General features: G+C 38.7%; 1 protein-coding gene across 1 annotated transcript; it reads left to right on the top strand.

The window, feature by feature from the left end:
* The first annotated feature begins 411 nt into the window (after positions 1 to 411).
* On the top strand, positions 412 to 25,068 carry LOC145772689 (ATP-dependent RNA helicase DDX3X-like). Its single transcript, XM_082584561.1, has 18 exons — positions 412 to 508; positions 3,140 to 3,185; positions 3,472 to 3,606; positions 6,799 to 6,975; positions 7,610 to 7,729; positions 8,104 to 8,184; positions 8,354 to 8,495; positions 9,034 to 9,133; positions 11,361 to 11,496; positions 16,689 to 16,849; positions 17,688 to 17,869; positions 18,294 to 18,388; positions 18,688 to 18,882; positions 18,997 to 19,072; positions 19,460 to 19,565; positions 19,923 to 20,040; positions 20,409 to 20,658; positions 20,978 to 25,068. Exons 1-18 carry the CDS (start codon positions 473 to 475, stop codon positions 21,078 to 21,080), a joined length of 2,259 nt encoding a protein of 752 aa, XP_082440687.1. The 5' UTR covers positions 412 to 472; the 3' UTR covers positions 21,081 to 25,068.

Genomic DNA, 25,068 nt, shown 5'->3' with positions numbered 1-25,068 from the left:
ATGTTTAGCAACCCTGGTAACTCTGGATTGCTACACTGAAAGTCTTGACATTCCGATTTAAATGACGGCTCGTCTAGTGAAGTATGAACTTCAAACATTGAAAAGTGTTGCCAAACCAATTCTACATGCTAAAGGTTTATTTGATTTTTAGCTACCTAAACCCTTTTGTTCATTATAGCCTTATCCTACTTATATCCTGTTAATTAAAGGTTAGTTATAATTAAGTCAAAAAGTTTGCCCACCTGTTTATTGAAAACAATGTTTTTTCGTTGTTGTCAGCAATTTTATGCTCATGTGATTGCTAGACAATGGCTTCAGAGGCTATGGTTATGCTTTCTGGTAAAAATAACCACTCTGTAGAAGTTTAGTACATTTACACGTTATTAATCAAACCGGGTGTGTTAAATTTTTAGGGAAATTTAAGGGAAAAATAATCATTTAATCTAATATTCATTTGATTAAAGAAACAAAAATGGCTCACACAAATGGACCTTCATTAGATCAACAGGTAAGAAATGGTTTTACATTACAACATGAGCTATCTCAAGGTGTAGTGAATATATTATTACGGGCTGCTTGTATAGTGGTATCAGATATAAAAATGATTGTGTGATTCACCAGCCTATGTTTGTGGTGAATGTCAAACAGCACAGCACATCATAAATCCGGAATGGCCCGTTTCGGTGAGTCCGACCCCTTAACGGGGGATTTTTTTTTAAATTATCGGGTACCGTAGCCTAATTATCATTGCCGTTTTAGGGTTAGGGGTTAAGGATCAGACTCACCAAATCGGATCTAACCGAATCGGACTCACCGAATAGTAGGGTGGAGTGAAAAAAGTTTTTTGTTTAAATAAAAAAAAACGGGGTTCTTAAATCCCGACAAATGACCTAAAACTTCATTAAAAATTGACTTTAGGGGGTTGCCCCCATTTTCCAGCCGGCAACCCCCCAATTTCTGCGCGTGAGGGGGTAAAATTGCCCATCTCGGCAACCACTGGTCGTAGAGTCATGATATATAGCTCAAAAGCTGCGAAAACATCATGTTTCTATCTGTCCTAAGAAGAAAGTTTTCTCTATTGTGAATACAAAACGAGTTATAGCCAAAAAACAATAAAGCTACTATTTTTTTTTCAAATTTTGGCGTTATACACTACAGCTTGCAACATACAGTGCAGTTATTTACTCTCAATAAGCTAATGTGTTATTGATAAGTTAATGTTTTATTTTTAACAGATTCGTTTGATCACTTTGCATTTTAACCCTAAGAAGGTTGGGTTCCTGGAGTCTTGCTCAGTTTGGGAGGGGGGGGGGGCTGTCGAGTGTCGATTCTTCTTATGCTTTAGGAGTGATATCTCTGTTATTTTTTAAGGCACGGTTTCAAAATTTGGGATTCACTTTGTAAAATTATTCACGCTGAGCATATCCGAAAATTAAAATTATGTGAATTTTAGAACTGCTCATATACGTTGAAATGTTGAGGTGACTTATGACTGTAATTGTAGCGTGAGTTTACACATTATTTTTTGGTAAAGTAATGAACATGCATTGCAATGTTGTGATTAATTTTTTTTTACATAATTTTACATACAGCCAATTCCCTTCACGCTGTGAAATAATTAGGCTTAACGAGACATGGGCCAAATTAATTACTTTCATCCAGCTGGTGGGAAAATTTTGAACAATAGAATATGAAATATTTCAGGATGTGCTGAGAAATGCCTTATATCTCTCAATTTATAACCTTTATTTGCTCAACATTTCAGCTCAATAGAGGTGCATAAAAGTTAGGAAAAGTCAAGAAATCTCGTAGTCGCAGCCTCAGTGGTTTTAGAGATACAACTGTTGATCCAAAAAAGTTGAATTGACAGTCCCGCCCCCAACCTTCAAAGGGTTAAATAAGTCGTTTTAATTCAATTGACATACCTATTCAATTTTTTTTTGTGACTATTGTGCCATCAGAAGGCCTGAATTGTCATTTTAAAAACAGAGCATTTTAGGATTAGCAAAGCTCACACTTGAAATATTTCAACTGAGGAATTACAAATCAACAAAATTATGAAAAAACGTAAGTTTGGGGGCGACTGGGAAATGAGTTTACCACTCTTCGAGTCTCCAGCCACCCAAATATATGTCAAACACAATCTGCCTCCAGCCGTAATCAAACTCGTGCTTTGCCGCTGCAGTATTGAAAACCACGAGCAGTTCCGCTCGGCCATGTCGTTAACATGTCACACCAGGCAAAGCAACTTTTTTTTGCAAAATGAATATGAGTTCTTTGAAGTTCATCACCAAACACTTGTGATATTTTTGCACTGCTGCAATTAACATCATGCTTAATGTGAGTGCTTCATTGTGATGTTTTGAACCGATGTTAAAAGGACTGTGTTGTGAATATTTTTGTATCATGGGCCCAATCTTCGGTATTATCAGTGTGTTACTATATCTTGTGCAACATATCAGATTTTTTTTTCAAAAAACTTATGACAGACCACAATTTGTCAGAAAAAATGCTGAACTTTAACAAAAATGTGTGTATATTTTGTTTTTTTGGCTATAACTCGTTTTGTATTGTAAATAGAGCAAACGTTCTTCTTAGGACAGATAGAAACATGATGTTTTCGCAGCTTTTGAGCTATATATCATGACTCTACGACCAGTGGTTGCCGAGATGGGCAATTTTACCCCCTCACACGCAAAAATTGGGGGGTTGCCGGCTGGAAAATGGGGGCAACCCCCTAAAGTCAATTTTTAATGAAGTTTTAAGTCATTTGTCGGGATTTAAGAACCCCGTTTTTTTTTATTTAAACAAAAAACTTTTTTCACTCCACCCTACCGAATAGTAGCAGACCCCATAAATCACTGTCCAGTGTTTCGACCTGCAGAACATGTGAATCTCATAGACCCTGATATGAAGAGTTGAAGACATTGCACTGGTTGCAACAATTGGGAGATGTTGACTGAATTGCTGCCTCATAACTAAGCAAGAAGACCATATAAAAGAATTTTATTCATTGAAATCTTGTTTGCCTTTTCAACTTTCATTCTAGTGATTGTGAATGCTCAATACGATTGATACAACTTTCTGTTTGATTCATTTTTAGTTATTCATCAAGCTGTGTATTGACTTTGATTTTTAGATGGCTGGTCTGGATATAAACTCAGGACGTGGTGGGGGTAGTGGAGGTTAGTAAGATGTTTACAATTTGCATGACAGCATAATTCTGTTCTGTGTACAATAAATGGTGATGTGCCGAAGGCTGTTCTATCAAAATGAGAGGTCATCTATCTGCCTCTGGTGTAGAGGAAAGGTCTTTGATTCAAAAATCGTGTATTGCAGAAAAAAAATCAATGTTTTAATTCACTCTTCATTTTGCTTCAAAAAAGCCTGATCTTCATCCTGAAACATCAGGGTTGACCAGTTTTGCAGTTATATACTCATTATAATTGATTGGTTTTTATATATTTGCAGGCAGGTTTAATCCTGCAGCTGGTTATGTTCCTCCGCATATGAGGAACCAAAGTATTGGAAGAGGTTCTCCTCCTGTTCAAATGCAGAACATGCCTCCATCTTATGGAGGAGCACCAATGACTGGACCCAATGGAGGTAAAACAATATTATCCAACAAAAATGTTATACAGTCTACCCTCGATTTAACGGACTTCGATTTAACGGACTTCGGATTTAACGGACTCAATATGCGCAGATCTATGAGTAAAAGAATGTACCAAACGAACGGTTTTTATTGTTTTGGAATTCACCAGGCTACTTGCGTGAATGCGTGAAACGATTAAAAACAACGTCACAATAGTTCAGTTCAGTTCAGTTGTTTTTTATTTCTGACCATCATATCAAAACAATACACGTCAACATAGCAAAGGTCGAGAAAAGGGTAGAAGCGACAAAACGCGAACGTTAAAACGTGCTTGTCACGTAAGTAAGTTATTGAGTTGAAAAAAATACCAGCGTATTGTGATCTATCAGCGTACTCTGTCAGCGTACTCTGTACTCTGTTAGCAAGAGCCTTCATTCGGTGCACCTTAGAATCAGTTAGAACCTGCCTGTGTTTAGTACGGTGCATTATGTCTAAGCCAAATGAAAAACGTAAACGTGTGAACTTGTCGGTGATGCAGAAACTAGAACTGATCAAAAAGCTTGAAAAAGGGGCCAGCGTTGCGAGTGTTTGCGATCAGTATGGTGTCAAAAAACAAACAGTCTCAGACATTAAGAAGAGCAAGGACAAGCTGTTGAAATACGCTACGTCTTATTGTGTTGATGCGGCGTCTTCCAAGGGTGGTAAAGTGAGCAACAGAAAACATATGAAGATGGGTCAGGAACAATCTTTGGACGCAGCAGTTATGAAGTGGTACGTTCAACAACGGTCCAGTGGAGTGAATGTGCGTGGGACAGAGTAAATCGCAGCTTCTGCTAAACTTGCTACCAGTCTTGGCTTAACCGATTTTAAGGGCAGTGGTGGGTGGCTTTGGCGATTCCGGAATCGCCACGGATTATTTAACGAGGTTCTGCATGGCGAGGCTGGTGATGCAGATACGGCAAGTGTGGCCCCCTTTCGCAAAAAATTAACAAAGCTGATTAGTGACGCAGGCCTCACCCTATCTCAAGTATATAACGCAGACGAGACGGGAATTTTTTGGCGTTCTCTCCCGAAGAGTTCTCAAGTCCGTCAGGGTGAGGAGAAGACCAAGGGGAAGAAGAGAAGCAAGGAAAGGCTGTCGGTCCTGGTCGGGTCCAATGCCACCGGTACTCACCGACTGAAGCTAGCCGTGGTGGGCAAATCGAAGAAACCACGGGCCTTTAAGGGATTAAACGTCGAGCGTGACCTGCCAGTAGTTTACTACAACTCTAAGAAAGCTTGGTTTAACTCTGCAATATTCACTGATTGGTTTTTCTCGCATTTTGTGCCTGCGACTCGGAAATATCAAGAAGAAGTGCTGAAGATTTCTCCTGATGATGTACGAGCGATTCTAATACTCGACAATGCCCCAGCGCACCCTAGTGAAGAGAAGCTTGTAAGCGCTGACGGCAAGATAAGGGTCCTTTATCTGCCCCCTAATACAACATCAGTTATACAGCCAATGGACCAGGGGGTTATTAGCGCCTTGAAGAGGCGCTACATCCGACGTTACTTGGATGAGGTCCTGGTCATTGTAGAGGACGAAACAGATGCTGAGGTTGACACCAGGGGCCAGCGGACCTTAAGCAACATAAAAAATTACAATATTCGTTCAGCCATTTATAACTTTGCAGCAGCGTGGCAAGACATGCAAATTCATGGAAGAAAATCTTAGAGGACAAAGATTCAGAGGCCAACTTTGAAGGAATAGAGGCAGGAGGTTTTCTCCAAATGTTGCAGCGTGGTGGGGAGGTATCCACCTCCATCGATGATATAACAGACTGGCTGGACGAATTAGATCTGGACCCAGGGTATCAGTTCATGTCTGAGGCCGACATAGTGGCATCTGTGGTGGATGGTGGAGATGAGGAAAGCAGTGACGAGGAAGAGGCGATTGAAGTCCCCAAGGTGAAGTTGTCAACTCTACGGAGTTATATCGATGCCCTCATTGATTACTCCGCCTACAGCCAACTACCTGAGATGGCGCACCAATATGGAAAGCTCAGGATGATCAGGGAGCATATCATCAAAGAACAGCATATGGGGGGTCGCCAGACAAAAATCCACAGCTTCTTTGCCCCTAGCTGCCCTGTTCAACATGGTGCTCCAGCCAACCCATCTGTGTCGTCTCCATCTCTCTTACGCATCCCACCTGCCCCTGAAAATCTGAACAATGATGCCCCATGCTGCAGTCATCGTCCCGCCATCTCTGAGGTTGATGTTTAGGAGGATGGACATGATGAGTTGATGATCATCTCTGACTCAGATTAATCTACATTTAAGTTGTGTACTGTAAATGTACCTGTGTACTGTAGTCGCGCAGGCTATACAAAATACAAACAAGGAACGCATTTCATGTGTCTTTAAACTGCTACTGTGTTGTACTGTACAGTATTTGGTTTATTAAGCGTGAGCATCTGCGCAGTATAAACATGTTTGGTACGCGTAATACATCTCTCCATCAAAGTACTGTAGTGTTTTATCGTAGACGTGTTTTCCAAGCAAAAGCTAGAATTTGCGGTGACAGATGGTCTACGCTATAGCAGACTAGCAGAGTACTTGACTGTACACTGTACAGTAGTGGGAGTACGGTATTTTCGATTAACGGACTTTTTCCAGCAACGGACTGCTGCTGGTCCGCATTTGTCCGTTAAATCGAGGGTTGACTGTAACTGTACATGTGGGTTTTGTAGCGTCAGCAACTCAGCATGTTTTTTTGCTTAGTTTGTCCTAGATCAGACATGTAGATTTATTTCAAATAGTCTTGTACATCTAAAAAAATTCACCATCTGTTCTTGATGTTCATTTTTTCTAACTCCCTGCATGTTGCTTTTTTTAACACTGCAATGTTGGTACTTGGTAGTAGAGCAGTGCATACCAACCTAGTGGGCTACCATAGCATGACATTCCTTTGAAGTGTTCACTGAGTAAAGAAGCCCATGCCCTCATTGAATGTCACATTTTTTTCCCATACCCATCTGCCAAAACTAAAGAGTGATTAAAATCGAGCTGACAGTGATACTGAACAACGCTGATTGCAGTACAATCAACTTTTCCATTACATACATCATGTTAAAGAAAAATACAATCAACATCCATTTATAAACAGAAAAATGATTTGTTAAACTGTAATTCATGGTTAAATAAACTTTTTTATTTTGCAGAAATTCGCTATGGACCTGTAATGGGTGGACCTCCAATGGGAGGGCCAATGACCCATAATGGTCCTCCTAGTGGATATGGTGGCCCTCAAAGAGGGGGTTACCACAATGGAGTTGGGCGAGATGCACCAGGTGGACCACCACCTCGGTTTAACGATCGCGGCTACCAGAATGACTCAAGTAAGTATATAAACTGATGTACATGCAATTATGCCTTCCAATTATATTAACTATTGTAACAAACTTGGAACTTTTATGATAGTTTTCAGTGAACGACTGAGTCGTTTTTAAGAGAGAAAATTGTTGTTTCATTACCAACAAACATTTGTCCAAAACTTCCTGTCATAATATGCATGACTAGATGTTTTTCTGTCTCAAAATTTAATACCTTACATTTTCAACTATATATATTATATACCACTTCTGGAACGAAGAAGCTTCAAGATCAAGCGGCGCTGGTTCGACTCTCGGGGTGTGCGCTTGAGCAACGCACGTTAAGGACTGCTCTCCATTCAGCGGCATCTAATGGATGGAATAGTTCCCCTGTAACAAGAATTCAACAATCGGAAACTTCACTCTGTCAATCTCGGTGACCGGGCCTGCATCAGTGATTCAAAGCCTCTACAAGTATGCGAAACTGTCAGGATTAAGCTCTTCAAGAAGCTTTCTCAGTCCGAGGATAAAAATTCAAATCAATCAATCAAACCATACCATGATGGAATTTTTTTTGTTAAATTTGGTCAGCAGAACAATAAGAACTTTGGGTTGTGCCTTTTTTCAAGTTGGTCTGTTAAGCAAACCTTTTTGTTAACAGGAAATTATCGTCCTCCCCCACAACAGTATTTTGGTGGAGGTGGTTACAGTGACCGCAATTACCAGAGAGGGGGTTACAATGATCGTCGAGGAGGAGGAGGAGGAGGGGGTTGGAATCAAGGTAACAAACAACATTAAAACCAGCATAACATGGTCAGGCTGTTGATTAATCTTCAACCTTTACATCATGTTATTACCACTCATTTTAAAGGAATTATTAATTGATCTTTTACCATTAAAGTTTTAATTTTTTGAGGAAAATTGGAATAAATTTTTTAATGTTTTGTCGTATTACTGAAAAATGGTATGATTAGTACAGATTGTGATGTCAAAGTCACTGTCCATACATGCTTCAAACCTTTCAAGGTTTTTTTCATTTGCTGATGTACTGTTGTCCTGAGCATGTCAATGACGAAAATACTATGATTGGAAATGATTGCAATGCATTTTCCAAAGAAAATGAGGTTTAACTATTGGCAATCTTAAAATAATTAGGATCAGCTGCTGGAGGATACTGGGATGCAGCTCAACAAGCAGTCCCAGATCGATGGGCAAGACTGGATGATGGTGCGCCTGGTGAGTACCATCAAGCTAGTCATATATGGATCACCAGTATCTCAAACTTCATACAAATAATTTGATTTTCAGCAAAAATTTTGCCAGCTGTGAAAAAGCTGACTTTAAATAGTTCTTTAAATAGTGAATTGTTGCTTGACTTTTGTTTTAATAACCAAATGAATTACAGCGACCAGTGGTCGATACGGGCAGCATCGCGAAGGAGACGATAGGCTGGCTAAGAAATGGGATGAACGGCAGGGCGGTGGTGATGCCTTCACTGATACGATTGATTGGAGCAAGCCACTGGGCCGAGATGAAGGTTTAGAAAAGTAAGAAACAATGCGTTTCAAACACAGGAATACATTTTACAAATCTTTGCCTGTTGTGGTTTTTGAGCAAAGACTTCAATTTTTCAAATACATTTGACGGTGGAAATCCAAAGAATGCCATTAATTTTCATTTTCTCAATCTAAACAAACTCATTAATCTCTGTAGGTGATAACGTATCACATAGCCGATTAGGATAAGGCTTGTTTTTTAAAGACTTGTCCCTTACGTTATACAACTGATTGTAAAAAATAAGTTAAGCTAAAGCAAGCTAAATCTAATACATAGGCTTACCCAAACAGTAAAAATGCAGGATTTTGTTGTCTGACCCAGAGAGCAAATCAAGCGTTTTTTACATTGATTCAACGTCTGCAGACGGAGTATGGAGTTAATAAGATAATGTTTTGTTACAAAAAGTTAAACAGGTAACTTTAAAAATGTATCAGCTAGCTTACTGTATATTAAGAGTTTCATTATCACAGCACACTCTTTCCAAGTTACTAATTTTATTTTTCAACCTTTTGCTTATCTAATTTTTAGGCAGTTGTTCTCTGGCTCAAACACTGGAATAAACTTTGACAAGTATGAAGACATCCCAGTGGAGGCCACGGGAGAAGATGTGCCGGAATCTATCCACAGTGTATGTGTTGTTCCATCCTTATGATTAGCGGAGTATCTAATTTGGTATTTTTGTGAAATTGCTTGACATCAGTATTGAGTAGAGAGGGAATATACCGTATATTATCAACCGGTAAAGACTTAGGAAGTCAAAAACCTTCAGAAACTGACCTCACTGATTCTGTCGATGTTTGTTGTAGTTTATACAATTCGTAAGATATCTAATTGGCTAATTTAAGGTCAATTTTCTGTTTGGTGTAAAGTCTCGCTCAGATAAGTCAATACTTGTTGAACTTTGGAGTTCCTCTTAGCAGTACACTTCAGCAAATACATCGCCAAATGAGCAGCACACAGTTATAATTTGGCAATTCCGGTGTTTCAGCATCGCTTGACGTTGCTATAATGCTAAATTTTCAAATCTTGTCGCCAGACAACAGTTTCCAAGTGACTTGGTTCCTTGTTTAGTTTCTGTTGATGCTTATCCGATTGACCTTGTATGGGTTGATCGTTGAAGCGGCCCACCAACTTAGCATAAGATAAATAAATCAGGGACAAATTGAATTCGTTATTATTCTATTGTCCAAAAAGACAATAACACAAATTTCAGAGAGATCATATGTCTTAAATTATCTTTCAATTTGAAGTGAACTAAATGATCATAATTCTATGATTCTAACGTACTCTTCAAAAATGTTTTTCTTTTTTCTTGGTCTGAAAACCAATTGCTTATATAAAACATATGCAAAGAAAAATTCTTGTTAAAATCAAGTACATTGATCATTACGTTTCAAGAATATTCTTGAACATTCTGGTAATTCAAATATATTCTTGAAAATTCAAATATTCTGGTAATCATAGATTAGGTTGATCTTAAAGGGATAACGAGCTTCATTTCCGACGTTTGTACAGTCAGTCAGCAAGACTGGCTTTATCAGCGGACTGAAAACATTTGCCTGCCTTGCACAAAACAGCATAATACGAAAACATACCAGTAAAATTTGGGGGTCCACGTCTTTTAGGCGCAGACAGTTAGGCGCCGGTCAAATAGGCGCGCACACTGTGGCGTCTGGATATTTAGGTGCGGAGCACTGTGGCGCCCGTTAATTTAGGTGCTATTTCTAGTAAAGTCTGCAGATTGTATCAGCTTGGCAGGTAGGGCAATGCTTTTCACACAAAATGTTATATTGAACAGAAAAATATGTTGTTTTGTTAATGCGCGTGTGGAGATGAGGTGCGAGACAACGCTCTACTACTCTTGATATTAGCACATCTCCACAGGACATTTGCTGTGCATCCTAAACACAGGTTGCAGCCAGATGGAACCTTACTTAATCTGTTATCTTTCGCAATTACTTCAACTCGGGATGGATTGGTCGTGTGGCGAGTACGTATGAGACGACGCTCTACTACATGAATACATTTCTATAGGGCATATCAACTCTGGCTACAAGTTGCAAGCATAATGGTGCGACTTTGCTCGTTATTAAACCTAGTCGGGGTTTTGACGGAAAACTAAGTTACTCTTCACTCTAGCTTACCACCCGCTTGAATATAGGCTACGGTATATTTTTTACTGATGTTCAGTGTAGTTATTATTTGACTCACTAAAAGTGAACTCAATCATGTTCGGAAACTTGAATAATAATTTATTGATAAAGCTTTCGCCAACGCAAACCTGGACTAACAACAAATAAATGCCGAACACGCGCATTAAAATACAATATATTTTCTGTTCAATATAACATTTTGTATGAAAAGCATTTCCGGATAAAGCAGCTTCACTCACGGAAGCCAAGACATTTTTTCTGTTTAATACAACATTTTGTGTGAAAAGCATTGCCCTACCTGCCAAGCTGATACAATCTGCAGACTTTACTAGGAATAGCACCTAAATGAACGGGCGCCACAGTGCTCCGCACCTAAATATCCAGACGCCACAGTGAGCGCGCCTATTTGACCGGCGCCTAACTGTCTGCGCCTAAAAGACTTGCTCCCAAATTTGGTACTAACAGTGCACTAGAAGCTTCACTTGATTGGTATGTTTCAGTATCATGCCGTTCTGTGCTAGGTAGACAAATATTGCCTGTTCTATCCTCGATATATAATTTATATATAGTCAGGCTTGCTGACTTACGAAACATGAGCTAGTTTTTTTGTGCAACACTTTGTGGTGACCGAAGCTACACCTACCAGAAAGAAACAAGTATGTTTAGTGAATTGTGACAGATTCATTCTATGATTATTTCCAGTTCAAAGAGGCGGATTTGGGTGAAATTATCAATGAAAACCTGGAACTGTGCAAATACACTGTCCCAACGCCGGTGCAGAAATATGCGATTCCAATCATATCAAATAAGCGGGATTTGATGGCGTGCGCTCAAACTGGTGAGTTTTATGTTTTTCGAATTCACTACTTCAATCAGATCCAAAAAAACGTTAAATCCATTGCCTGGAAACCTCTAGTTACAAGGCTCATTAAAGTTCGGGATGCCTATGGTACTTTCACTTATCAATCTGTAACTTTTGATCGCTCACGTACGTTTTGCTTAAAGTTAACATATCCCATTTTTCTAGTGCAAATGTTTAACTACAGGTCAACCTACGTCACATGTAAAGTACAGAGGGTATTGTTACCTACAATTAGGATAAATAACATGGAACGGATAGCTTAGTACCTTGATACAATGCTGCCTTTTTTGCCGAACGTGGCTTCGAATTAATCGCTCTATCAGGGTATTTTTTTCTTTTTATCTACTCGGAGTTCAAAGTTCTCATGTGTGGTCTCATTGCCACCATACCTAAAATCAATATCAACTTTTGGGCGTTGCTTTAGGGCTTTGTCTTTTGATTGATTTACAGGCAAAGTGAGTGAAACGTACAAACAACAGTTACGATTAAAAAAAGTGTTAAATGTTGTAGTTCCTCATTTTCAATGGCTTGATAGGTCGATGTTCTTTGTGTTATTTATGAATTATGATGCGGTGTAACGTTCCACATCCCGTATTCCAGTCCACTAGTCAAGTTTTTCTTACCTGATTAAATCTCCACAACATCAGAAACATTTTATTATCCTGTCCATATCTCAACTTTACATTTAGTCTGGGAGCCTACGACAGAAGATTTCACCCCATAAGGTACAAAAGGTTTGACCCCTTGAAGTTACTGGGGTCAACCATGTCACTCACAAAAAGTATGGAAGATTGACCGCACCGGGTGGATCTGGACCCTAGAGCCCCCTAAAAAGCCCAAAAAGGGGGTTAATTTCACCCCATAAGGTACATGGACCAAACTTGGTGAAAACGAAGTTCTATGTCAGGACATCACAAAAATATCAAATCTAACAATATTTTCGAGTGGAAAGGTGATGTAAGACTCCCCCCAAAGTGACCCCCCAGGGGGTTAATTTCACCCCATAAGGTACATGGACCAAAGTTGGTCAAAACGAAGTCTTATGTCAGGACATCACAAAAATATCAAATCTAACAATATTTTCGGGTGGAAAGGTGATGTAAGATGCCTTCAAAGTGACTTCCCTTAATGTGACCCCCTCGGAAGGTTTATTCCACCCCATAAGGTACATGGACCAAACTTGGTCAAAATGAAGTCTTATGTCAGGACATCACAAAAATATCAAATCTAACAATATTTTCGGGTGGAAAGGTGATGTAAGATGACTTCAATGTGACTTTCCTTAATGTGACCCCCTCGGAAGGTGTATTTCACCCCATAAAGTACATGGACCAAACTTGGTCAAAACGAAGTCTTATGTCAGGACATCACAAAAATATCAAATCTAACAATATTTTCGGGTGGAAAGGTGATGTAAGATGTCATCAAAGTGACCCCCAGAGGGTTTATTTCACCATAGAGTACATGGACCAAACGTGGTCAAAACGAAGTCTTCTAGGGCACCACAAAATATCAAATCTAACAATACTCTCAGTTGGAAAGGTGATAAAAGACCTACCCAAAAGTGAATCTCCTCCTATAGTTTAATTTACTTCATCCCTTTCTCGAACCAACCTTGGTGTAACGAAAGTGCTATGCCAGGACAGTACGAATGGATTAAATTTAAAAATATTTTTATATAGGTTTTGATGAAATACATTCACAAGCTGTCCCATGATGCATGAAATGGAACTATAGCCTACTTTACAAAAAGTTTTTGTATAAATCATATTAAGTCAATCGAAAAAAGGCAACAGGACATGACAATACATGGCTTTGTAACACCAAAAACAGAAAGTACACAAGAAGCATATAGGCTACAGTAGCCAGAAAATTGATCCAAGATCTTGATACCACCACTAAATGTGGACTTAATCGAACAGCTGACTATCCAAATCAAAACGTTTCGAAATGAATCATTTGGAACGTTAATTTAGGCAGTAATGAACATTTTCCAGCTGCTACAATAAATAACCTAATAAACCCAATGCAGTAAATTTTTATTTAATGCCATTTGCTTCATGTCTCCAATCAGTTATCGTAACTGTTCATTCATAAACAGAGATTGTTCGTGTAAATGTAAACGGTCGTTTCTTTATTCTTCATTGTCACTGCTGTCGCTTTCACTTTCTTCATCTTATTCTTCAGATTCATACAATTCTCCTGTTATATACAGAGATAAAGCAAGCTGTCTGCGATGTACCAGCCCCAAGCAATGTGGTTATCCGCACGTCTGACACTGACTGTCTTGTAATTGGCTTAGGTTGCTATGGAACTTTTGATCCTTCATTAAAGATATGGATAGAAGCTGGCTTGCAAAGCAATAACACGCAGCGGTACATCAACATCAACCAGCTGCATAGGCCTACCGCACTTGGAGTGACGATTTGCAAGTGTTTACCTGCATATCATGCCTTTACAGATTCTGATTACACCTCGTCATTTAGCAGGAAAGGGAAAGTGCGGCCGCTGAAATTACTCCAAGGAAACCACGAAGCGCAGGCAGCTTTTAGCCAACTCGGACACGACAAAGAAATTAGTGAAGACACTATCATCGCCATAGAGAACTTTGTGTGTAACATGTACAAAAACAAGAAAATTAGTTATGTCAACGAAGTCCGTTTACAAATGTTTTTAGACGGCTACAAACCCAAAAAAGAAAATGAAAGGATATCATGCATACCAGAAGCTACTGTAGATAGTAGTACTCTACCACTTTGTTTACGAGTACTTCTCCAGAAGACAAGGCGCACACATCTCATCACAAGATGGTGGTTATCTTCAACTAGAAGTGAACAAGCAGCAACGTTGCTGCTAGAGTATGGCTGGAAAGAAGAAGGAGGTTCTTATAAAGTGGTGTGGTTTGAAGGTAAAGGTATAAAGCATCTTTAGATGTCTCTGCGTGGAATCTGATCTCATCCAGGAAAGTCAAGAAGAAGGTAAACAGCATTGGATGTCGCTTGGGTTACCCTTTATAAATATAAAACTTTCTCCTGGTCTATCAGTCGTTTACTTTCTTACTGTAAACATTAGCCAATAACTGGCTGTAAAGTTTCGTTTTAGGAACCTATAACCAATAGTTTCTGCAATCTTGAGAAAAATGCCTGGGTGCACTAAATAACAAATAAATGTTGAACTTTTTCCAGTTAATAGTAAGTTGCAATGTTGCATTATTCGAAGAAAAATAGACGTCTGTAAAAGATAATAAAATTACTATTGTATGTTACGCATATCTGTAGTGCATAATAGCAATTGTTTCGTACAGTCTTTATTTCTCTGTATATAACAGGAGAATTGTATGAATCTGAAGAATAAGACGAAGAAAGTAAAAGCGACACCAGTGATTGATTGATTGATTGAATCTTTATCCTCGGACTGGGAAAGCTTCTTGCAGAGCTTAATCCTGGCAGTTTCGCATACTTGTAGAGGCTTTGAATCACTGGCGCAGGCCCGGTCACCGAGATTGACAGAGTGAAGTTTCCGATTGTTGAAGGCTTGTTGTCGGGGAATTATTCCATCCATTAGATGCCGCTGAATGGAGAGCAGCCCTTAACGTGCGTTGCTCAAGCGCACACCCCGAGAGTCGAACCAGCGCCGCTATTGATCTTGAAGCTTCTTCGTTCCAGAAGTGACGCGCTAACCAATTGAGTTACCGTTTACATTTACACAAACAATCTCTGTTTATGAATGAACAGTTACAATAACTGATTGGAGACATGAAGCAAATGGCATTAAACAAAAATTTACTACATTGGGTTTATTAGGTTATTTATTGTAGCAGCTGGAAAATGTTCATTACTGCCTAAATTAACGTTCCAAATGATTCATTTCGAAACGTTTTGATTTGGATAGTCAGTTGTTCGATTAAGTCCACATTTAGTGGTGGTATCAAGATCTTGGATCAATTTTCTGGCTACTGTAGCCTATATGCTTCTTACGTACTTTCTGTTTTTGGTGTTACAAAGCCATGTATTGTCATGTCCTGTTGCCTTTTTTCGATTGACTTAATATGATTTATACAAAAACTTTTTGTAAAGTAGGCTATAGTTCCATTTCATGCATCATGGGACAGCTTGTGAATGTATTTCATCAAAACCTATATAAAAATATTTTTAAATTTAATCCATTCGTACTATCCTGGCATAGCACTTTCGTTACACCAAGGTTGGTTCGAGAAAGGGATGAAGTAAATTAAACTATAGGAGGAGATTCACTTTTGGGTAGGTCTTTTATCACCTTTCCAACTGAGAGTATTGTTAGATTTGATATTTTGTGGTGCCCTAGAAGACTTCGTTTTGACCACGTTTGGTCCATGTACTCTATGGTGAAATAAACCCTCTGGGGGTCACTTTGATGACATCTTACATCACCTTTCCACCCGAAAATATTGTTAGATTTGATATTTTTGTGATGTCCTGACATAAGACTTCGTTTTGACCAAGTTTGGTCCATGTACTTTACGGGGTGAAATACACCTTCCGAGGGGGTCACATTAAGGAAAGTCACTTTGAAGTCATCTTACACCACCTTTCCACCCGAAAATATTGTTAGATTTGATATTTTTGTGATGTCCTGACATAAGACTTCATTTTGACCAAGTTTGGTCCATGTACCTTATGGGGTGGAATAAACCTTCCGAGGGGGTCACATTAAGGGAAGTCACTTTGAAGGCATCTTACATCACCTTTCCACCCGAAAATATTGTTAGATTTGATATTTTTGTGATGTCCTGACATAAGACTTCGTTTTGACCAACTTTGGTCCATGTACCTTATGGGGTGAAATTAACCCCCTGGGGGGTCACTTTGGGGGGAGTCTTACATCACCTTTCCACTCGAAAATATTGTTAGATTTGATATTTTTGTGATGTCCTGACATAGAACTTCGTTTTCACCAAGTTTGGTCCATGTACCTTATGGGGTGAAATTAACCCCCTTTTTGGGCTTTTTAGGGGGCTCTAGGGTCCAGATCCACCCGGTGCGGTCAATCTTCCATACTTTTTGTGAGTGACATGGTTGACCCCAGTAACTTCAAGGGCTCAAACCTTTTGTACCTTATGGGGTGAAATCTTCTGTCGTAGGCTCTCGGTCTAATTGCACTACATGTTATCACATATTCATTTCAATCAGGCTCTGGCAAGACAGCTGCATTCCTTTTGCCTGTCTTGTCACGACTCTACAGTGAAGGACCTGGCGAGTCTCATAAGGCCTCAACATGCTACCAGAGAGGCAGACGAAAGCTGTTTCCATTGGCATTGGTTCTCTCTCCAACTCGAGAACTGGCTTCTCAGGTAGCCTACCCATTATTACTTTTTCACATAGATTATTGTGTAGATTAAGCGTATTCTGTTGAATCAATGCTTTTATATGGTTACTGTAAAAAAATCATCTAAACTCGACGGGTAGGTGAGACTTTATAGTCACCGCACTGAGCCAATTGCCTCATTTGACTATAATTAGGTCTGGATATTCGTTGCTTTAAGCGTCATCTGAATAACACTTGAGGTCATGAAATCACATGTTAAGTTTTCTTCACAATAATTAGCAGTTTGTGAGGACATATCCAATAGTTAATGTGTTTGTTGATTTGTTTGAAGTGGTTTTACAAGGTACAGCCACGTCTTCTCGGTGAACGTTGAACCGATGATCTTTGGGCCAATCAGATGTTCGTACCATTCATCTATCAGTTCTGAAAAACTTCTATCAATAAATTATATACAGTATAATAAATGTAAATAATTACATTACTGTAGACAGGACGTCACTGTTTCGATCTTAAGGTCTCATCAGTGCAGTGAACGTACAATAGACTTAAACACCTTATTACTATATAAGTAATTCCACGTGGTAATTTTTCCATTTGTGGTACGCAAGGAACCACATTTGGATCCTTTCACCCGCCTTGCCAGAGTGCTTAAACTATCAGAGGCGGTGAGCTATGCGCAATGCAACAGCAATGTTTCTGCTGGCAGAGTGCTCAGTTGGCGAACCAAGAGCATTACATAACTGCAGACACGACGTCACTGTTTCATTATATCTATTATGTAACAATAAAACTTTAATTAAAGTAATTTAGTTAGAACAGTCTCTCTCTGTTTTTAATAAAACTTTATTTATATATGTTACCAGATTTATGATGAGGCTCGTAAGTTCTCTTACCGCTCTCATGTCCGACCATGCGTTGTCTATGGAGGAGCTGATGTTGGAGCGCAGATGCGAGATCTTGATCGTGGTTGTCACATCTTGGTGGCTACTCCAGGACGATTGGTTGACTTCATCGAGCGCGGGAAGATTGGGCTAAACCACATCAGGTGTTCTTGATTTACTATTCTGTTTCAATTCGTACAACAGCATGCGAGTTGTTTGTGCTCTTCTGACATGAAACCAATTTTTGTGCGTCCAAAAGCTTGATGGCTTATTTCATGGGCCACTTTTTCCGGAACAACAAAAGTTGCAGACTTGAAACTTGGCAAATCTCTTAATTAGGTCAAAAGATCACAGCATTTTAAATGGCTCCGAAAAAAAATCAACGAATTTAAGTGCTGTAAAAATGTGAAGGCATCGAATTTTATGTTCATATGCAGGTGTTTTTTGCATCGTTTCAACTGAAATTTTATTTACTGAGATTAAATTGTTTCTTCAACAACTGCGCATCACTTGTGTCTTGCTTGTGGTGAAAGACATCATTCAAGGTAGAGACATCCGAAGCAGACTTTGAATGATTTGTGTTTATAGGTTTGTGGTTCTTGACGAAGCCGACAGAATGCTGGACATGGGTTTTGAACCCCAGATCCGAAGAATCGTAGAGCAGAGCGACATGACCGCCAAAGGTGATACACATTTGATGACTTTAAAAATGATATTATTATATTTTTTGTTGAGTAACAGGAAAAAATTCCAGAATCAACCAATCAATAAAGAGAGACTTTGTAATTTGAAACTGTTAAGGAGTTGAACATGATTCGAGGATGGTATGATAATAAATCTAAAAACAACTAAGCAATGGACATGGATTTAAAATTTTAGTCAAACTCACGCCACTGGGCCTGTCTGGCTTGTCCAATGTTGCCCGATTATGGAGAGACGTTGTATTCATATTAACAATACAGAGTCAATTCTGTACTGGCAGGAAAGCGACGAACTCTGATGTTCAGTGCAACCTTTCCCAAGGAGATTCAGATCCTAGCTCGCGACTTCTTGGACAATTATATTTTCCTTGCTGTGGGAAGAGTTGGATCGACATCCACCAACATCACTCAGAAGGTGGTCTGGGTGGATGAGGAAGAAAAACACAAGTTTCTTTTGGATCTTGTCAACGCGACGGGTAGGCCTTCTGGGATTTGAAAAAATAACTTTTAAGTTCTTTGCCTGTTTCTACTGAAACTTGTTTAATGGTAGTATTTTTATGCACGATTTTAAACTTCCTGGACTGTTTTAGATTCGAAGTCCTTGACTTTGATTTTCACTGAGACAAAGAAGGGAGCAGACGCCCTGGATGACTATCTGTACTCGAGGTAGGGTTTCTTAAATCGAGCAATATCTTATTAATTTCATTCTTAAGATTAACGAAAGAACTGATTGATGCACTTGGATTAACACCCTTTGAAAGACATAATCTTTCGTAAACTATCTGCTAATCCATGGTATATGCCACAGAATTAAGAAAAAAATACAAACTGACTTTCTTCCAAAGAACAGGCCAACAAAATTTTCATTAACGACACTTTGTATGACAAAAAATGTTTTATTCAAGAAATACGTCTGTATTGTAAGTCTTCCTGAATTTTTGCGAGTTTTTTCAAAATCTAGATGTTGAATAAATTGCTCACTGGGTCATGTCAGCTTAATTGAATGAATGCTGCTCTTGATATTTAGTTTCAACATGTTTCGAATATTCTCAGAAACTACAAATCGACCAGTATCCATGGCGACCGGTCCCAGCGAGAGCGCGAGGAAGCCCTGTTGGCGTTCCGTACCGGATCATTCCCCATCCTTGTTGCAACAGCGGTGAGTCCTTTGTTTTATTTCTCATTTTAAAACTGTATGACAATCACACAGCAACGTTTTATAACTGTGATAACAGCTGCTTCACGATTTCGTTGAGTAGGCTACTTCGATAAATAAGGTCAAGCCGTGACAAGGTGTCGATTCCAAGAACGGTGTCTTCTTGAATGGCGCATGTTAAAATAGGTTTGGTTGATCTTATGAGCCCAAGTGAATCGTCTTTCCTCATTTTTCACCTTTATTGCTGAATCGGCCTTCCCCACAGGTGGAGACAAAACTGAATTTGGATGACAACAATGAACAAGAAGTATTTAACATTTAACACACAAACAATGCACTCATAGCTCATTTTTCACTCAGGTTGCTGCTCGTGGTCTCGACATTCCAAACGTTCGTCACGTGATCAACTTTGACCTACCGAGCGATATCGACGAATACGTTCATCGCATCGGTCGTACCGGCAGAGTCGGCAACATCGGTGGGTCACTGGCGTTTTTTGCGACAATATCTACTCGTGTTTTGTGCTCATTTCTGTGTTCACTGGTGATCGATCCCGGCTGTTTTTCGAGCTTCAAAACTTGAAGTGCTTGCACCTTTTTAAATGTTGTTTTTGTCAACTTTTTTCAAATTAAAAACTACCTAATGAAATTTCTGCACAGTGAATGCGGACGCTTCCTTCTTATTGCTACTTTTAAAGAATAAACTGTAGTCGCAAACGACCCTCTCCTGTATTTTTGTACTCAAGTTGTTTCAAGGAAGGTGATAGTTGAAAATTGAAATATATTTGAACTTGTGCAAACCAAACTTTTTCTGACGTTTAATATTGTCCATACAATTGCTCTTCAGGTTTGGCCACTTCCTTTTTCAACTCGAAAAATGAAAACATCGTGAAAGATCTGGTCGATCTCTTGATTGAAGCGAACCAGGAAGTCCCCCAGTGGCTGGAAACTCTCGCCTTGACTCACCAGAAAGGGCGCCCGAGAGGACAAGGCAAGCGGTTCTCGACAGGTTTTGGATCACGTGATTACAGACAGCAGCACAACCGCGGAAACAGAGGAACGGCCGGCGGACAGCATCCTCCCCCGGCTCATAACAGGTTAGTAACGTGAATAACTTAACTACCGGTACCTCATTGTGGTAGCGTGTGTTTCTCGAGTTACTTATTTGTTGCTTAAAATCAGCCTTACGATCTTGAAAAAAGCTGGAAAAAATTGTAATACTCATATTGAACCTTTTAAGTAAATCACCTTAAAAGTCATCTTCAGAAAACTGTGCTCACAGCCCACACATATTCAAATAGTGCTCAGAGGGATTTATCTCGAACTCGCTCTTTGAAATAAGCGACGTACATTTGCGTAGATATCTGATCCTAAAACTCCATTTGTTTTACTACCCCTATAATGTTCGTTGTTTAGAGCTGGCGGCGGCTGGGGAATGCCTGCATTCTACCGTGGCAACGACTACGGTGGCTCCTATGGAAACGCTGGTGGATCTGGTCCAGACTGGTTTGGCAACTAACCACCATCACTGTCGAATTGTAAATAACCACCATGACACCCATGATCGAAGTATCTGAGACGAAAAAATTAATCAGCGAATAATTAGCTAATCGTTCTATGATAGTTAACGCCATAGTTGATAATTCAAAACAAGTTTATTAAATTCAGTTATAGATGTTTTCGAATTTATAAGAGCGAGCAAAATTACTGTTTCCCATAATTTTGATTCGCGAAAAGAATCAGATACACTTAAAATTTTCTAGAAAACTGGACCTTGATTTGTTGTATTTTCACGTTGAGTCAACTAAAAGTTTGAAATTTGTGACCAACGCTTGCCCAGGTAGCAAATCGATCGTTTTTTACGTTGATGTTCCGCCCACAGGCTTTTAATCAATGTAAAGAAAGACTGATTTTGGGCTGGGTGTGCGACTGTATCGAACCCTCCCAGACAGCAAAATTCGTCATCTTTACATTGATTCAACATCTGTAGACGTTGAATCAATGCATGACGGATTTTGCTGCATGGGCTTGTACAGAAGCTTTAGCCAAGAGTGGTCTGCCTGGTGCAAGTATTAACCAAAATTAACATTGAGAATCGAAACTTTGTCTTGTTGCCAGGTCGTCTGCTCTTGTAGTGTTATTTTTTTGTAGTTGGCGACACAACGATGTTGATGTTTTTCACGTTGATTGAATATCAACGTTAGACCAGTTTGAAGAAAGGCTAGCTTTTAACCTGACATCACATGATCGTTTGAAGTTCAAGTTGCGATACGATGTTGAAAGATATCCTTAAAAACTAAATTTACCCTTTTACATCGCATCAACATCCGGCAAAGCGATGAAAGAGGGTAACTTTGTTTGGAAAAGATTTCAGGTTACAAGCTAGCCTGTCTTGTGTTTGCTTTGAATTGCTTTCATCTTGCCAACAAATTTATGGTTTTGCGTCAAATGAGCCTCAAGTGACGTCATTCCGACGCAAAAGACAAATTTGTTTGCCACGTCCCTCGCGTTTGTACATATCGACAACATTCATACAATAGCCAAGAATTGGCAAAGAAGTGCATTTGACCTGGCCCTTACCACATGGCTGTGCCGTAATATTCGTTAAAGAAATGGGCATTTCGTGTTTTCCAACGTAAGTTTACGTTTAAATCTTTCAAAATTGTGTGTTGTTGGTGTTGTCAGCACATGACGTGTGTGCTGCTTATTGAAACAACCAACTAGAAAGTGACAACTTAAAGTTTTTGTATAGAATTGAACTCTGCTTTTTAAGTAACTTTATGATCAATTCCCGGATGATCATTAAAAAGCCTAAAAAGTAAAAACTTCGAATTTTTGTCAAAAACTTTCTGTTGTTGGGTTTCTGTTATTTCCTTGATAGGAAAAATTATCTTTTTGACATCGCTTCAACGTCTAAATGTAAAAACGGTTACTTTTGCTGGCAGGGTCATTGTTCTATGACGTCTGATGGCAATAACCAATTTCTAAAACCCGCCACTTTTTATACTTACGGTAATATAACGTTGAATTATGATAATATCAACTCATTCTATCAATGAAAGTAGGTCCACAGCTAGTTAATCTTGAAGTTGGAATATTACAATAATTCAACATTACATTACCGTTATCAAATTGCTTTGTCGGCCCGTGCAGTGAAGAGTAGGGAATTGAGAGGCAGTTTACAAAATTATTAAACAATGGTGCTTCATATGAAAAAAAACTGTTGTTTTTGCGTTATATCAACCTTCTTGTATGTTAAATCAACGTAAAAACCGCTGCTGTTAGTCATTTTGCGTTGTCTGAGTAGAAAGTGGTGACACATTTGCTATGTCATCATTGAATTTTGAATTAACGTTACGACAAATTTACGACTCATTTTCTTTTTTTTTGCGATGTCGTTCATAAGTGGCATTTGAATTGATATTATTTCACGTCTGACGAAAAAAGTACTGTTTTGATAGGAATCAATTTCTGTCAACATTTGCTCACTTTTTCATTCATGTTTGTCCAACTTACATAATTTAGGAAAAGTATTTAAACCTTTTTGTTTGCTTTCGAAAACGGATTTGAAGCAAAAAATACAAATTAAAAGCCACGTTAAAAATTGCCACAGATCAAAACTGCTGCTAGTCTGCTGAAAAAAATTTGCTCTTCTATCATTTATCCCCAAGTTGGGTGATCGTAAAAGGACTGATTTTTTTTGAAGTTGGACCATCATTATTTTTGCAGCCTGTCGCATTTCTACCAACTTAATAACGAAAGCACAGTGTCATTTTAGATACCCAGCTAATATAATCGTCTTTTGTACATTGGTTTTATGTCTGTGGACTTTGAATCAATTTAAAAAGGACGGATTTTGCTAGCTGGTTAATAATTTATTTCTCACTGCTATGATAACTGTCGGTGAAGTAGTAAAGTTAGCAAGTGTGGATGCTATATCATATGCTGCCTTTCTTGAGTGCATCAGAGTCCTGTTTATTGGACTTTTCTTATAGATAACTGTTAAAAGAGTAATATATTTAGGGGTTAAGGTGATTTTAACACAGTAGTTTATGTGCTGCATGTTTAACAATGTAGCACGACCACGAATTGATTCGTGTTTGATAAACTGTTGCGCGTGCGTTTACAATATTTACGTAAGACGAATCGGTGGTTCTTGAACAAAGTTAGCGACGCAAGATCATAACGCGCGATGCATTTGAACCCAACAAACAAAATTAGTTTGCTTTAGAAGCCGTGTTGCATTAACTCTCCAATTTTATCCCCTTTTTTTCACGAAAAAATGTGAGAATCGCTTTTAACGCCTCAAATTCATCTAAGATAATCATCTGAATAATTTTTAAATCATCGCCATGTTACACTGTAATATTATCACCCTTGCAAGATTGTAGCGTCAAAACGCTGCTTTTGCGTGAGTTTTCATGTTTTAACTTAACACATGACGCAATATCTTGCGTCAAGTTTTACGTGCTGCGTAACGTCGCTTTCTAAAATAACAAAGTTACTTTTGTCACGATTACCAGCGTTCAAAGACGTTGAGTCAATGTAAAAAAAAACAAACGAAAGTAGTACATCACCTTGCGTATGTCCAAAATAGGAGAAACACTTATTTTTATAATATTTTTGAGAATCTTGCCGTACGTGCTTACATCTCTATCGCGCGAGTAGTTTTTATCCATTTTTGAAAAAAGATCTGTAACTCAAGGAAGGATTTTGCACAAATTATTATTGTCCTAAAAAAAAATAACTGTTGTTAGCGTCAAGATAGAAAATTTCGTTCTTTTTACTCTATTTTACGTAAAAATAACAAAATTTTGGTTGTCACCTCAAATATGCAACAGTATTCCCTATTTAAAAGTTGTCAATGTTACTAACACTGTGCTTTTTTATTTTTCAATATTTATTAAGTTATTGCGAAGGCTGCAAAACAGTGGCAATTCATGACGCAGCAGTTAGGAAATTTGCTCAAAGACGAGAAAAGCTGCCTTCGTCTTGTGAGAATCTTCAATGAAATGTAAAGCATGGAGGTTGAATAGCAAAAACTTTTTATACACTTAAAGTTATATTGCACCATTTTCTCTGTGAACTGTATAGGGAATTCACTGCACACTTTTGGGCTGCCCCAAGCTTTCATTTCATTAAATTCTTTCCGAATTAAAAAAAAATCCAAATTTATTTAGGCTAAAACTGTCCTATATCAGGTTAGCTTTTGTGGAATCCTTGATCAATTTTGCATCTATTTGATGTTTCACTACGTTAAATTGATGTGTAATTGTCAATGCAACGATAAAGGCCGCTGAACTTACCCGTGTTTGAATATCAAAATAAATACAGCTATTGCCTATTTTCATTCGTACAGTCATGTGGTGTTTTAACCCAAAATGGACCCTTCCATCGCGGCATGACTACCAGGTCCCGTGCTTCTATCAACACATATTGCTGTCAGACTTTCTTTGCTTAGAAAATGACATGAATTTTGTACACGAATAAAACAACACTTTCTGCTG

The sequence above is a fragment of the Aplidium turbinatum genome, chromosome 6 (assembly GCF_918807975.1).
Source record: "Aplidium turbinatum chromosome 6, kaAplTurb1.1, whole genome shotgun sequence".
Taxonomy (NCBI): domain Eukaryota; kingdom Metazoa; phylum Chordata; class Ascidiacea; order Aplousobranchia; family Polyclinidae; genus Aplidium; species Aplidium turbinatum.
Note: the sequence above shows the minus strand (reverse complement) of the source record. Positions and strands in the feature narration are given on the sequence as shown.